Source organism: Antrostomus carolinensis, unplaced genomic scaffold (assembly GCF_000700745.2).
Source record: "Antrostomus carolinensis isolate BGI_N321 unplaced genomic scaffold, ASM70074v2 scaffold24705, whole genome shotgun sequence".
Lineage (NCBI taxonomy): Eukaryota > Metazoa > Chordata > Aves > Caprimulgiformes > Caprimulgidae > Antrostomus > Antrostomus carolinensis.
Window position 1 is genome coordinate 23,280 of NW_010318773.1, and position 12,290 is coordinate 35,569.

General features: G+C 47.7%; 2 protein-coding genes across 2 annotated transcripts in view; one reads left to right on the forward strand and one right to left on the reverse strand.

Annotated features, from left to right (window-relative positions):
* The window catches only part of RRBP1 (ribosome binding protein 1), a 20,470-nt gene extending 17,878 nt beyond the window's left edge, over positions 1-2,592 (forward strand). Inside the window, exons 20-23 of the mRNA XM_010169045.2 lie at positions 1,094-1,177; positions 1,399-1,497; positions 1,997-2,140; positions 2,422-2,592. Coding sequence (XP_010167347.1) covers positions 1,094-1,177; positions 1,399-1,497; positions 1,997-2,140; positions 2,422-2,460 — 366 coding nt within the window. The 3' untranslated portion in view covers positions 2,461-2,592. The remainder of the gene's footprint in view (positions 1-1,093; positions 1,178-1,398; positions 1,498-1,996; positions 2,141-2,421) is intronic.
* Positions 2,593-6,606: 4,014 nt separating this feature from the next.
* The window catches only part of DSTN (destrin, actin depolymerizing factor), a 6,760-nt gene continuing 1,076 nt past the window's right edge, over positions 6,607-12,290 (reverse strand). Inside the window, exons 2-4 of the mRNA XM_010169046.1 lie at positions 9,651-9,958; positions 9,334-9,410; positions 6,607-8,057 (exon numbers count right to left, since the gene is read on the reverse strand). Of these exons, the coding sequence (XP_010167348.1) occupies positions 7,948-8,057; positions 9,334-9,410; positions 9,651-9,910 (447 nt within the window). The 5' untranslated portion in view covers positions 9,911-9,958 and the 3' untranslated portion in view covers positions 6,607-7,947. The remainder of the gene's footprint in view (positions 8,058-9,333; positions 9,411-9,650; positions 9,959-12,290) is intronic.

A 12,290-nucleotide genomic window follows, 5' to 3' on the forward strand; every position in this document is an offset into this window, starting at 1 on the left:
CTTGGGAGCCATCCATCATGGCATCAGGCTGGCAGGGTGTGGGGGAGGCAGGCAGGGGATGCTGCAAGCCCTTGGGCCAGCATCACCATGTGATGATGCACAGTTGGGTTCGGGGCTTGGGCCTCCTTGGAGGAAGGGGACACCCCAACAGAGCTGTGCTGGGATCCCTTCCCAGACAGTGGGGATTAGGATTACAGAGGCTCCATCAATCCTGCTGGAGCCGGGTTGAGGATGTTAGCAGTGGCTGTTCCCTTTGGGACTGATGCCTCTCACCGGTGGTGGTGCTGCCATGGGCCGGGCTCTGTCTCTCTCCTTTAATCCTGATCAGAATGATCAGAGGGATGGAACACATCTCCTGTGAAGAAAGGCTGAGTTGGGCTTGTTCAGCCTGGAGAAGAGGAGGCTTCAGTGAGACCTTATTGGGGCCTTTCAGTACTTAAAGGGGGTCTGTAAGAAAGATGGGGACAGACTTTTAGCAGGGCCTGTAGCAACAGGACAAGGGGTGATGGTTTTAAACTAAAAGAGGGGAGATTCAGACTAGATGGAAGGGAGAATTTTTTTACAATGAGGGTGGTGAGACACTGGCACAAGTTGCCCAGAGAGGTGGTAGAAGCCCCATCCCTGGAAGCATTCAAGGTCAGGTTGGACAGGGCTCTGAGCAACCTGATCTAGTTGATGATGTCCCTGCTTGTTGCAAGGGGCTTGGACTAGATGACCTTTAAAGGTCCTTTCAAACCCAAACCAGTCTATGAATCTTGATAAGTGTGGAGCCTTCTGGGCATAGGGACCTGCCAGGCACATCCTCTGCCATGGGGTGCCTCTTGTCCCAAGTCCCAGCTTGCATCGCCTGAGGAGCAGGCAAAATCTGGCAATGCAAAGCTGAGCCCCAAACTTGCCATCAACATCCTCCTGGCTTTTGTGTGGAGAGGAGGGGATGCTGGTACCTATTGCTCTTTGGTCCCCTGGGCAAAGCTTCAGCTTTCATTATTTCTTCTGTCTAGCCCAGCTTTCTTGGTGATGTTCCTACTAGCTCCTCTCTTGGGTCTTTTTTAAAATTTATATTTCTGAGTGTTCTCCTTTTTTCTCAACACAGTTGAAAACTCAGCTGGAGCAAAATGAAGCACTAGTGGAGAAGGAGCAAGTGCTGCGGCAAAAGCTGGCACTGGAGCTGGAGGAGGTAGGTGTGGGTGAGGAGGGTGCAAGGGTTTGCAAAGCCTTTATAGGTTCTTGGCTGCTGCTGAAGCTCAAGAATTGATTTCAATAATTAATTTGAAGGTTTGTCTGCATCTCAGACATCGTCACATTCCCTCACACACCTGAAGAACTTCTTGTGGTGGCCCTGCTAAAGCCATTTTGCTATTAGCTCATGTGCTAATTGAGTATGTGTCCCCCTTCCAGGCCCAGAGCTCAGCGTGCAGTTTGCAAGCAGAGCTGGAAAAACTGAGACTGGCTGAAAACGCAGCAACTTCAGACACAGAGGAGGCCCAACATCTCAAGGTGATTTGACTGCCCTGCTCTCTTGTGCTTGGTGTTGAGCCAAGACAGCAAAAGCTGTGTCCAAGCAGGACTGTGGGTGTGATTTATCATTCTTGGGGATGGTGGGGCAAGGTAGATGGTTCCTCTCCAGGTAGCTCCCTGCTCGGGGCTGGCTGTGAGCTCCACCATGGCTGAGGGACAGCAGGGCGCAAGTACCAGCCCCATCATCTGTGCTGGCCAAGATAAGGGTGATGCTCTGAGCAAACACTCTTGGCAGGCTGGGCTTTTCATTTATTGGGAAACTGTTCTGCTCTCATGAGGTTTTCTCAGCCCATGGCATCTCCAGGGAGCCAGAGTGATGCTGGTGGGGTGACGCCGGCATGGAGGGAGCTGGGTGCTCCTCTAGCTCGTGGCCACCAAGGTGGCTCGGTGCAGAGCCAAGATGACCCAAGGTGTTTTGGAGAAGTCACTAGATGGCAAAGGGAGGCTCAGGAGATGCCTTCTTTTGACTCCCTTATAGGAAAGACTTGAAAAAGAAAAAAAATTAACAAAGGACCTGGGCCAAGCAGCAACCAAACTACAGGAGCTACTGAAGGTTACCCAGGACCAACTGGCCAAAGAGAGAGAAACGGTGAAGAAGTTGAAAGAACAGCTTCAGGAAACGGTACTTGTGGCCATGGCCACCCCTCCCCTTGATGCCAGCAGAGGCTGTGGGGAAGCGCGTGTCAGGTGGTGGTTTAAAGCCAGAGCCAAGGTGGCACTCGCTGCCAGAAGCCATCCAGATGGCTTTCGGGAAGTCCTGGGACCACACAAGATGGTGGTTGTGGTTCTTCCCGCCTAGAAGGCAGGACCTGGCCCATCTGTGAAATTCTTTGATGCTTGGGCTGCCATGAGAATAAGGTTGAGACCCAGTTGAATAACCCAGCTCTTGTTTTCCTTCTCCAGGGGGAAGAGGACAGTTCGAAGGAAGGGACTTCAGTTTGACAAGTCTGTGACCTTACCATTCAACTTACCAAAATGCCTTACACATTCCTAAAACTAAAAATATATGCTGAATTTACTGTAGATAAAAGATACAAGCCATTAGTGACCCAAAACTTAGTTTTGAATCTTTAATACAAAAAAACCTCAAAAAAACTCAACCAGTAAACACGGCACGTTTCTAAGAAAAATCTTCATACTGTTTTGTACAACCATTTTTTTCCCTGGGCTGCTGCTCTGGCCATGTCAGGGCGGGCACCAGGGCTTCACCCTCCAGTCATGGCAGAACCCACGAATGTGTGAAAAGGGAAGACTGTGTTTATACATCAGCTGGTGCAATTATTATTATATTTTTTCTTTCGTTTTGTTTTGTTTTGGTTTTTTTTTTTGGAGTGAAAGAAGTGTGAAAGTAAGACCCACCATGGAAGGAAGCCTCTCGCTGATGGGTGGCTCTTGGCACGTATCCTTTTGTGTATTTCTGAGTGCTGATGCAATTAAAGTGAGGTAGTGAAAAGAGTTTGTCCTTGCTTTATTTTTCTGGGTTTGGTTTTTGGTTTTCTTTTTAAGTTTGCAGACCAGGCAGGTCTTTGGGGTCGCTGAAGAAGGACCTTACTTTGGCCAGGAGCAGATCCTTTATTCTTCCTACTCTTTGCTGTTCTGCAAAAGCCATCTGGGTTGTTTTTTTTCTCCAATATAAGCAAAGGAGAGAAACTTTTCACGCTGGTGGTGCACACCGAGCTCCCCGTGCAGGCACGGCGGGGGCCACAACACTATGGCAGCCGGGGTAGCTGCTCCACTACTGTGGGGTCACACCGAGCGTGGGGACAGGGCTCAGAGGCGTGAGCCACGCCAGTACTAGCAGGAATCATCCCCCCTGCTTGCTGAAACCTCGGTGCTCCCCTGTAATTTTGTCCCTGGGGGTACTGTGTGGTGCTGGTCCTCACCACTGCTGGGTGCTCCAGTCCTCTGGTCTCTCCTTGTGGCTTTCCTTTTTAAATCTTTTTTCTTCTTCTTTTTTTTCTCCCCCTTTTTTTTTTCTTCTTTTTTTTTGTTCTCCTTTTTTAAATTTTTTTCCAGGCTGCTTTCTTAGGAAGTGGCAGAGGCCATGTGACAACTCGGTGCCTGTCTCCCCACAATAAAGCTGCTGAGCCTGATGCTGACCTCAGCAGGATTTGAGAGAGAGGGGAAAGTCCCAAAGCGCTCGGTCCCTCTGGGGTGTGTGAAGAGCTGAGATGGGAAAGGGAGATGAGGGACAGACCTGCCTCCATTTTGTTCCCAGTGAAGGCAGTGTGCGCTCAACCTCTGTATTAGACACCAGAGACTCCACCCAGTCGGGACCAGGCAAGTGTGTGTCTTGCTCCCCAGCATTGTGGCTTTTGGGGCCGTGTTGGAGAAGAGGTATGCAAGTCACATGGTGGGGGGAGGAAGGGAAGGGAACAATACACCATCTTTGAGCAGGCAAGAAAAGTGGGGTCCTGCAGAATTCTGGCTGAGGAAGGGACAAGCTGAGCGCCCCCCCCCCTCCACAAAACCTGCCTCCCGTCCCTGTCTGAAGGCACCTGTTTCTCCTGCACTTGCTGGGGCTTTGTCAGCGCTTGTGCAAAACAGAGCAGGATACTCAGGCGTTAATACAAGAGCAGTAACACATCACCCAAAATGGCCAAGGACAGGAGGGTGGCCAGCATCTCAAGTGTGCTGTGGGGAAGATGGGGCAGATTTGGTGTCCCCAGAGTGGGGGACATGGTGCTCTTCCAGGACACATTGCCAAGCTGGCTGCTTAAGGAAGAAAGAGAGGGGCTGGTCTTGTTAAGCAAGGCTCAAAAAAACACAGCTCTTTGGAGAAAGATGTTTAGCTTAATTTATAATACCTGCAGTGGTACCACTGGGATTTTTTTCTTCCCTCGGCACCTTGGTGGAACAGGAAGGACATCTCAAGGGGCCAGGAGCAACCCAAGCCTTGCCCACCAGTGTGCAGGGCTGAGGAGCAGCCAGCCCCTGCTCTCCCAAGAGCTGGTGGGATTTCACAATGCACCTGCACAACGGCCAAGCCACACTGTGGCTTCTTACCTGTCAGCTGGTACTCAGGGCAGGTACAATCCACCACACCAGGGTGCTGCAGGAGGTACTTCGTTGATAAAGACCAAGCAGTCACCCAGCTGGGGTGATTTTTGGATGGGAATGCTGGATCCTTCCACCGATTTCAGCCATGGCTGGAGTTACCTTTCAGCCTGGGTACATGGGCTTATCAAGCCATAGCTTATACACTCCGGTTCATCTTTGTTGGAGCAGCTACTCATGTAGCACATTACTACATTTACACCATCTGCTGCTCATTCTCAGGCCTGAATTACCAGTTTTCATCTCCCATCCTCATCTTCTCCCCAGTGTAACGGACAAAAATGGCTTTTGGGAAACCCTTGCCTGCACATGGACTTGAAAAGGTTTCTAGCAGCTCTGCTCCTGCTGCAGCTCAGCTGTGCTACCTGGGCTGTGGTGCTGCTGAGCTTGCATGGCTCTGATCTGTATCCATCACCTGAACCCCTTCACCTTTTTCTTCTTCCTGCAGTCCTACTAGAAAGTAATTTCTCTCCCCAGCAACCAAGCCAAGCTATAGGAAGCATTCCTCATGTTGTGTCTCTGCTTACTTTGCCTTCTCAGAAGGTCTGGGTGATTTGGGAGAAACCTTAATTGAAATTATTTGAAACAGTCACAAGAGAAAACATCTTCCCAGGCTTTTTCATCCCTCCAATTGCAGAAGGCCAAACAACCTTGGGAGGTGGTGAAGATTGTCTCGCTAGCTCCATGATGTGGACAAGCCTGAAGCATTATAGCTCTGCAGGTTAAGAGCTACTGCCAGCCCTGGAGTGCAGTGCTCTTCCAGAGAGGCCAGTATCATACCTCAGGATTTGCTACAAGGATCCTAAAACCAGCCAAAGCCTCTTAGATCAGCTGAAGCTGTGGGACCACACCTAGCCAAGGCCCAAAGTGCCACCTCAGACCTCTCATCCCTCAAAGTCCAGGCACTAAGGCACTTTGTACCCAAGTCCCTGATCCAAGGGCTTTCATGTTGTGGGAAGTGCCCTCCTACCTTCCAGGTCTGATATCCTTCCCCGTTTGCAGGGCCTCCTGCTCCATTTTCTAACCAAAGAAGGAAATCCCAGGCAGAAGTCCACCACGGCGTCACCTGGGCTGGATATCTCTTCAAAGATGCCCACAGTCTGGAGGCACCAGTTATCAGCTGGATCTTGGCTGGGAGTTCTCTTTGTTTGTCAGGCAGCACCACTCCCGCTGTGTCACTCTGGTTTCCTTATCTCAACATGGACTTTGGACAGAGACCAGGACTGCAGACACCTGGGCAGGAGGAGCTGTTTATGAGGAGGATTACCCACTTGGCCAGCTCAGAGTTGACTGAAACACAGGCTTAAAGCACCAGCAGAAACCAGACCGGTTTGCTTTTCTCAAAAACCAGAAAGCTTCGCTCCGGTGGATCTCTTGGCATCGGAAAACCTGGTGCTCCCAACCTGGGACTCGCGTAGGTGCCAAGCTAGAGCAAGGAGTCCATCTCTGTCTTTAATTAAAGGTTTTAACCCTGCAGCCTGGCCAGAGATGGCACATGCTGTCAGGAAATGGGCCATTAGTTCCCTGGCCCCGCAGATGAACCAACGCTCCGCCAAGGAGCTGTGGGGACAGCGCAGCTTTCTGTCCCTGCACATCTGGCAAGAGCTGGCGGCGGAGGGGGCAGCTTGTGACCGCCCGGGCTTCACGGGGCTGGCCAGAGAAAGCTCCCTCAGCTTGTGCAGGGAAAGCAGCACAAAATAACTGACACATGCTGGGCTTCTCCTGCTCAGTCTGCAAATACAAGATGTTTCCCAGAAAGCTCTCCAAGCCATGGAAGTTTGGGTCCAAAGCCTCAAAGGCAGAGACCAGGTGCCGTTAGGGAGCTAGAGCCTGCAGCAGGCTGTGAGAGGGGCACAGGGCCAAGGAGGGCAGCACACTTTGCAGACAGATAAACCTGCTTCCCGCCCCCCCCCAACTCCCTCCACCTCCACCAGCTCTTCCTTCCAGCCTCTTTCCCCCCAATCCTTTCTCTCCCAGGAGCAGCACAAGGGGGGAGGGGGTAACTAGAGAGGAATCAGTCACTGACCCAGGGGAGGGAAACCCCATTTATTTAAGCTATTCCAATTTGGCACGCACAGAACATCACAGTAACGCACTGGAGGCTAAGGGTTTTGTGGTTTGGTTTTTTTTCTTTTTCTCTACAGACATACAGGAAAACTCTATGCAACTCCCATGTACACATTACACAAAGGAAAACAGCTTTACTCAACCACTGGTGAAACATGGAAGCTTTTAAGATCTCTGTAGCTGGCACAGGAATGTTCTCTACCCCACCCCCCCCCACCCCATACAAAAGGCATTTCAGGTCAAACTTTCTAGTAGGTGATATTTCCATGCATTTCTACAGAATTAAAGAAGCTAACAGACAAAAAGCCCAGATCAAGCCGTATTAGTCAGGCTGATTGGTTCTAAGTTAAATCAATAGTAATTATGGACAAATGGACCAAGTGACCAAAGACTGGGGCTGAGAATACCACTTTTTAAGATGTGGTTCCTTCTCATTGTACTACCCATGAACTGGAGAGCTCCAATATAAGAATCTGCACTTGTAAAAGCCTCAGAAGCATCCGATCCGCTACTAAGTGTGTATTAGTGAAACTAAGGTAGTTCTAACTTAAACTATGTCAACAGAAAAAGCAATTTCTTATAGAATCACTCAGGCTGGAAGAGACCTCAAGACACTTTGTAACAAGGAAATTGAACCTGCAGAACAAGTGAACCTTTAAATATTATTACTGCACAGTGAGTTTACAAGAGAGTGGATTAGGACTATTTCTGCAGAAAAGTGTGTCTATTTCATCTCTATTTTAACTTCATAATTAGCCTTTATTAGTACTGCTCCGCAACTGCAAGCGCTAAGAATTTAACCCAGTTTTGGTGCCAACAGGTTGCTTTAGCCTAACTTTAACTACAGGTTTTAAAGTTTCGTATTAAATGGTAGTAACAGGGGAAAAGTTTTTTGAGTTTGGCAATTTGTCCAGTAGCCTCAAAAGGACCGACTGAATATTGCTTGTTACAATTTAGAAAAGTAAGAACAGGAACCAGATTGTTCTCACCTCCCCCTCTTTCATCTCATGATACACTGCTGCATTGGACCAAAAAATATATATATTTTTTTGAGACCTTTAGTGTTAATCCACTGGGGACAGTATTGGGCTGGACAACCAATGCAAATATTAATACACCAAGATAAATCCTTAGATTTGATTTATTTAGGGTCATTTGTACATACGAGCTACATCTCCAAAATCTACTTTATTTCTACAAGACAGCTTCCCTACAGTTAGTGAAACCCTTGCCTAGAATGGTTGCTTTACATAACTGATATATTAAAACATGGAATGCTTGTAGAGTTGTGGCACTGTATGACATCTACACGGGAATTCCTTCAAAAGCTACGACTAGAGAGCCTCCTAGCTTCTCAGCAATGCAAGCTCGGTTGAGGTCCTCTGGCCCATTTGCTTGGCATTCATGCTTTATGCCTAAAAAAAGAGGCAAAACACTCAATAATGCAGTATTTCAACATGCTAGTAACCAAAGAAACATATTTGGTAGTAATATTAGAAGAAGCAATCCAGTCACTCAAGCAGGCAAGTCCTGCCTTAGCTCAGGAATTGGGACGACTTTCCTCCCCAATATGTCACAGGAGACATCTGGCTACACACCAAATATCAATGTAGAAATATCAGGGAGAAAGTTTTCACCAGATCAGTGCTCAGACTGTCACAACCCTTCCACTGCAGGCTGTCTTATGAGCAAATCCCTCATTTCCAGTGCTACCCTGGATGTGGCAGCTGAGGGAGCTACACGCAAGCACACTAAGATGGCTGACTCAGCTCCTGCTGGCTCTGGAGAGGTGGGTGGAAGAATGAATCTGAGTGAGAATCTGAGATGTTAGAGACCAGAATGACTTTGCTGGTCTAAGGAATCAATGGCAGCTTCTTTTTTTGGAGGGTGGGGAGCACAACCCAAGCCTGTCTTATGTGGAAAAATGCGGAATTTCTTCAGGATTTCTTTTCTTTTTTCCCCACCAATTTCCACAGGTGCCGCACACAGACTCCCTGGGTAGTTCCAGTCCACTGGCGAGTTGTCCTGAGAAGGTTGGCACTGCTGCACAATGGTCCTGTCAGTCTTGCACACTGCAGGACTGTGGCCCAGCACAGCGTGAGGAATTGAAGGGGGGGGGCAATGCTATCTGGCTACGAGCCATGGTAATGACTGACTTAGCATGAAATTTCTGAATGCTGCAGCAAGGTGTTTTACTCCTTGGTTAATGGTCCCTGACAGGCTGAACAGAACTTCACTTCTTCACTTGGAGATGCAATGCTTTTCGCAATGATTAATCACAACTGCATCCCTAAATCAAGTGAATTCTTAATTACTACTGGAGCACAGAGAGTTTATAAGATCGTGCATTTCAAGACACAGGGCTGAGAGTTCTCTGCCACAGAGGCAGCTCTGCGCAAAACTCAGTTCAGTTTTGAGTCTAACGGTTTCTAGCCTGTGTGGTGCAATGTGCTGCTCTGTGTCACACACTGCAAAGCCTGCACTTGTTCTGAGCACAGTTCTAGTGCCTCTAAAATTCAGAGTCAGACAGCCTGAGTATTACCCAGTGCTCATTTTAGCTCTTCACATTTCACCTGTGAAGTTCTCATCTCTCAAAAGTTATCTCAAAACAACAAAAAAGGTCAATTAACCAACAGTGAAGCCTTGCTGTGTAAGCATTCTAGGGGCACGGCACAGCCAAGTATCACGTACCTTGAAACTTCTTTTTGATTGCATCCTTGGAGCTTGCGTAGATCATCTTACTTTTGAGAGGTGCTTGTTCTGGTGCCCTAGTGGGATACACCAAAAAGAGTGCAATTAGTGACATTTATTATCCAGCATAGAGAGAAGCAGTGTCCTACCAAGCATGAACAAGTGAAACATCTCATGGCTCAGACTACAGGCATCAGGCTGTCCGGCTCACTTTAAGCCTGCCATCTTGCCAGCCTGGGCAGCACGAATGCTCAGAGACCTCACCCACAGTGCTTGGACTGCGTGTGAGGAATGAGTGAGTTGGGAAGATGGCTTACCACAAGAAAAACATCAGCTCTTCTTTTTTGGATTCCTTGGTCTCAAAGCTTGCATCATACAAGGCATAACGGCAATCCTTCTCGGGAAGCATCTGCACAAAGTGCTTGAAAGGGTCGGTAACTGTCACACCGACATCTCCCACCAGAATCTCTTTGCCTTCTTCCACAATAATGCACTTTTTGTCTGGACTGAGGCAGAAGACAACAGCCTTCTTCCTCTTCTTAATTTCCTCAGGTGTAGAGCACTTCCGCACTTTCATATCGTAGAAGATACGGCATACCTCATCGGCAACTTGTACTCCAGATGCCTGCAAAGACAAAAGCAAAGACCTTTAGGGCTAGCACTGCAAATTTTCACAGCTACGTTACTGCACTGCCTTAAATCTAAGGCTAGCAGACAATTGATACTGGCAACAGCCACCAGTGGCCTGAGAGTCTCGTCAGAAAAGCCTGTGGGCCCTCTTTTTCCAGGCCAAGTAAAGAATCTGGAGTCTCGATGCTGCCCACAGCCAGCTGTCAAACCAAAACTATTTCAAAGAAGGCACAATCCTACTTATATTAGAACATTGTTTTGGGTAGTTTTACACGCATGCCCACCCCTTGTCCTCAGAGAGTCAGTTGCAGCAGATCCTTTGGCATTGCAGCAGCTTAATTTTGTTACCCATTTCAGGCTGACTAGACAATGAAGTCCAACAAGGATCTTCTCTTCAAAGTTTCCTTGTCTTTCTAGCATGTTTGCCAGCAGCTTTAGGAACAGAGGTAAAACACGGCCAAATTCCATGCTTGTTACATGGATTTGGTATATATAGAGATCAAGTGAGATGTAGTGGGCTACCAGGACTGTAGTGGTACAATTTTTACCTGAAGTCAATTTTCAGAAGTTAGACTTGCAAGTCTAACAGTTCAAGTGTCTACTTCCCAGCAGTTCCTCCATTAGTTTTTAAAGCAAGCTGTTTTTTCAACTTCCCCCTCCAAAGTCTGATGGGAAATTCTAGTTACTTAGTGGTATCCCCCTGTGCTAGCTGTGATAGAAGGTGCAGATGCAGCACCACCCATCTAACGTTAAAGACAGCTGCACAGAATAAAGAGGACAAGACCTAGCACGAATAAAGAACGACAAGAGGCTGAACTGCATTTTCAGTCTGCTGCTTTTTTGGGAATGAGATTAAAAAAAAAAAAAGAAAAAAAAAAAGAGGTGGCAGGGTAGAAGCATTTGTATCTGAATTTTGTTCTCAGAGCACAGCAAAGTTGGGAGAGCTTAAAAGCAGCTGTGCAATAGCAAATACTACAAATATGGGGAACCATACTAGCCAGCAGACACTGCTGGAAGGACATCATGGCCAGAGCAGTCAAGACCAAATTGAAGCCTGTCCAAGACTCCTCTATCTGTTCAAAATGCTGCATGCAGTGTAAACAGCAAGATTCCTTTCTAATATTGCTTCTTCCCCCGCTGGTTTTTGGTCTTCCAGATTCAAATGACATTATCCTCAGATATGGCAATTCATTATCTGAGAAGGAAAGTCGCCCTCCTCCCTCTGTGTAAACTGCCACACGCCACTGTTGGGAGCACAGTCAGCAGTACTAAACAGTCCAGTAAAGCACCATGTCAGATATACCAACTGAAACGGACTAAAGGCTGAAAAAGACTAAAGGTTGTTCTTTGGTTTGTTTTTCCTTCAGTTCAGCCCCAAAACATCTGCTGGGTGGATTCATTTTGTGAGGGACATTGTACCTTGTCAGAGTGGACGTGTTCAGAAGAAACAGCAGAGTCCAGCTGCAGAACCAGGGAGATGACTGGTGAGGGGGAACTGCTTAGTGCCAGCTTTCAAACAGGCTGTCCTCAAGAGATGGGTATTGACTGAACAACTACTGAGCATTTCATATTTTTTTTAAAGCCTTGATTAATGCCTACCACACAGGGTCTCAGATGAGCCTGGATTCTCCTTTTCCTACCAGAGTCTCTCCTCTGTAACTTCTAGTGGCTGGCACTGCTTTCCTAACCCAGTGAAGAGAGGTGGCACAGTTGGCAGAATCTTTTACCATGAAGTTTGGCATCTAGACCTCCCAAGTGCTGGTCATGCAAAACCAGGGCAATCTCATACAGCAGTGAATTTGAGACAGAAGCTTTTCTTTAGTGTGGAGATCAGTGCTCTTTAGGGGTTTACTCAAACACAAGAGGACTTCCCTCAAGATTTACAATGCATAGCTTGTCTATTAGGGATAATCTATCCAGAATCCCTTGCACTTACTTTGGGATAGGAGAACAGGGAGTCAGCTGCCTGGCAGTCAGCCACCCTTCTGCATATCTCCAATAAGGCAAGGAAAGTAAGCAGAGAAAGCCTATTTCAGGATAAATTTGAGCAAAAGCGCAAACATCGACTCAAAGTGACTCATTCTTATGTCACCTCCTCCATAGGCAGAGACTGCACTTTGTCAGAGTGTGGCTAAGAACTAATGAGGAATAAAGGTCCTTCTCCTCCCATCCCTGTTGGTGTAGGCAAGAGCTCTCTGGGAAGGCCCTAAATAATACAAGGTTGCCCGAATAAAGCAAACAGTGCAGTGACTAGAATTATTGCATCATTCACCAAGGACAAATCCACAGCAAACTCAAGACAACCTCCACCCTACTCAGCCTCCACG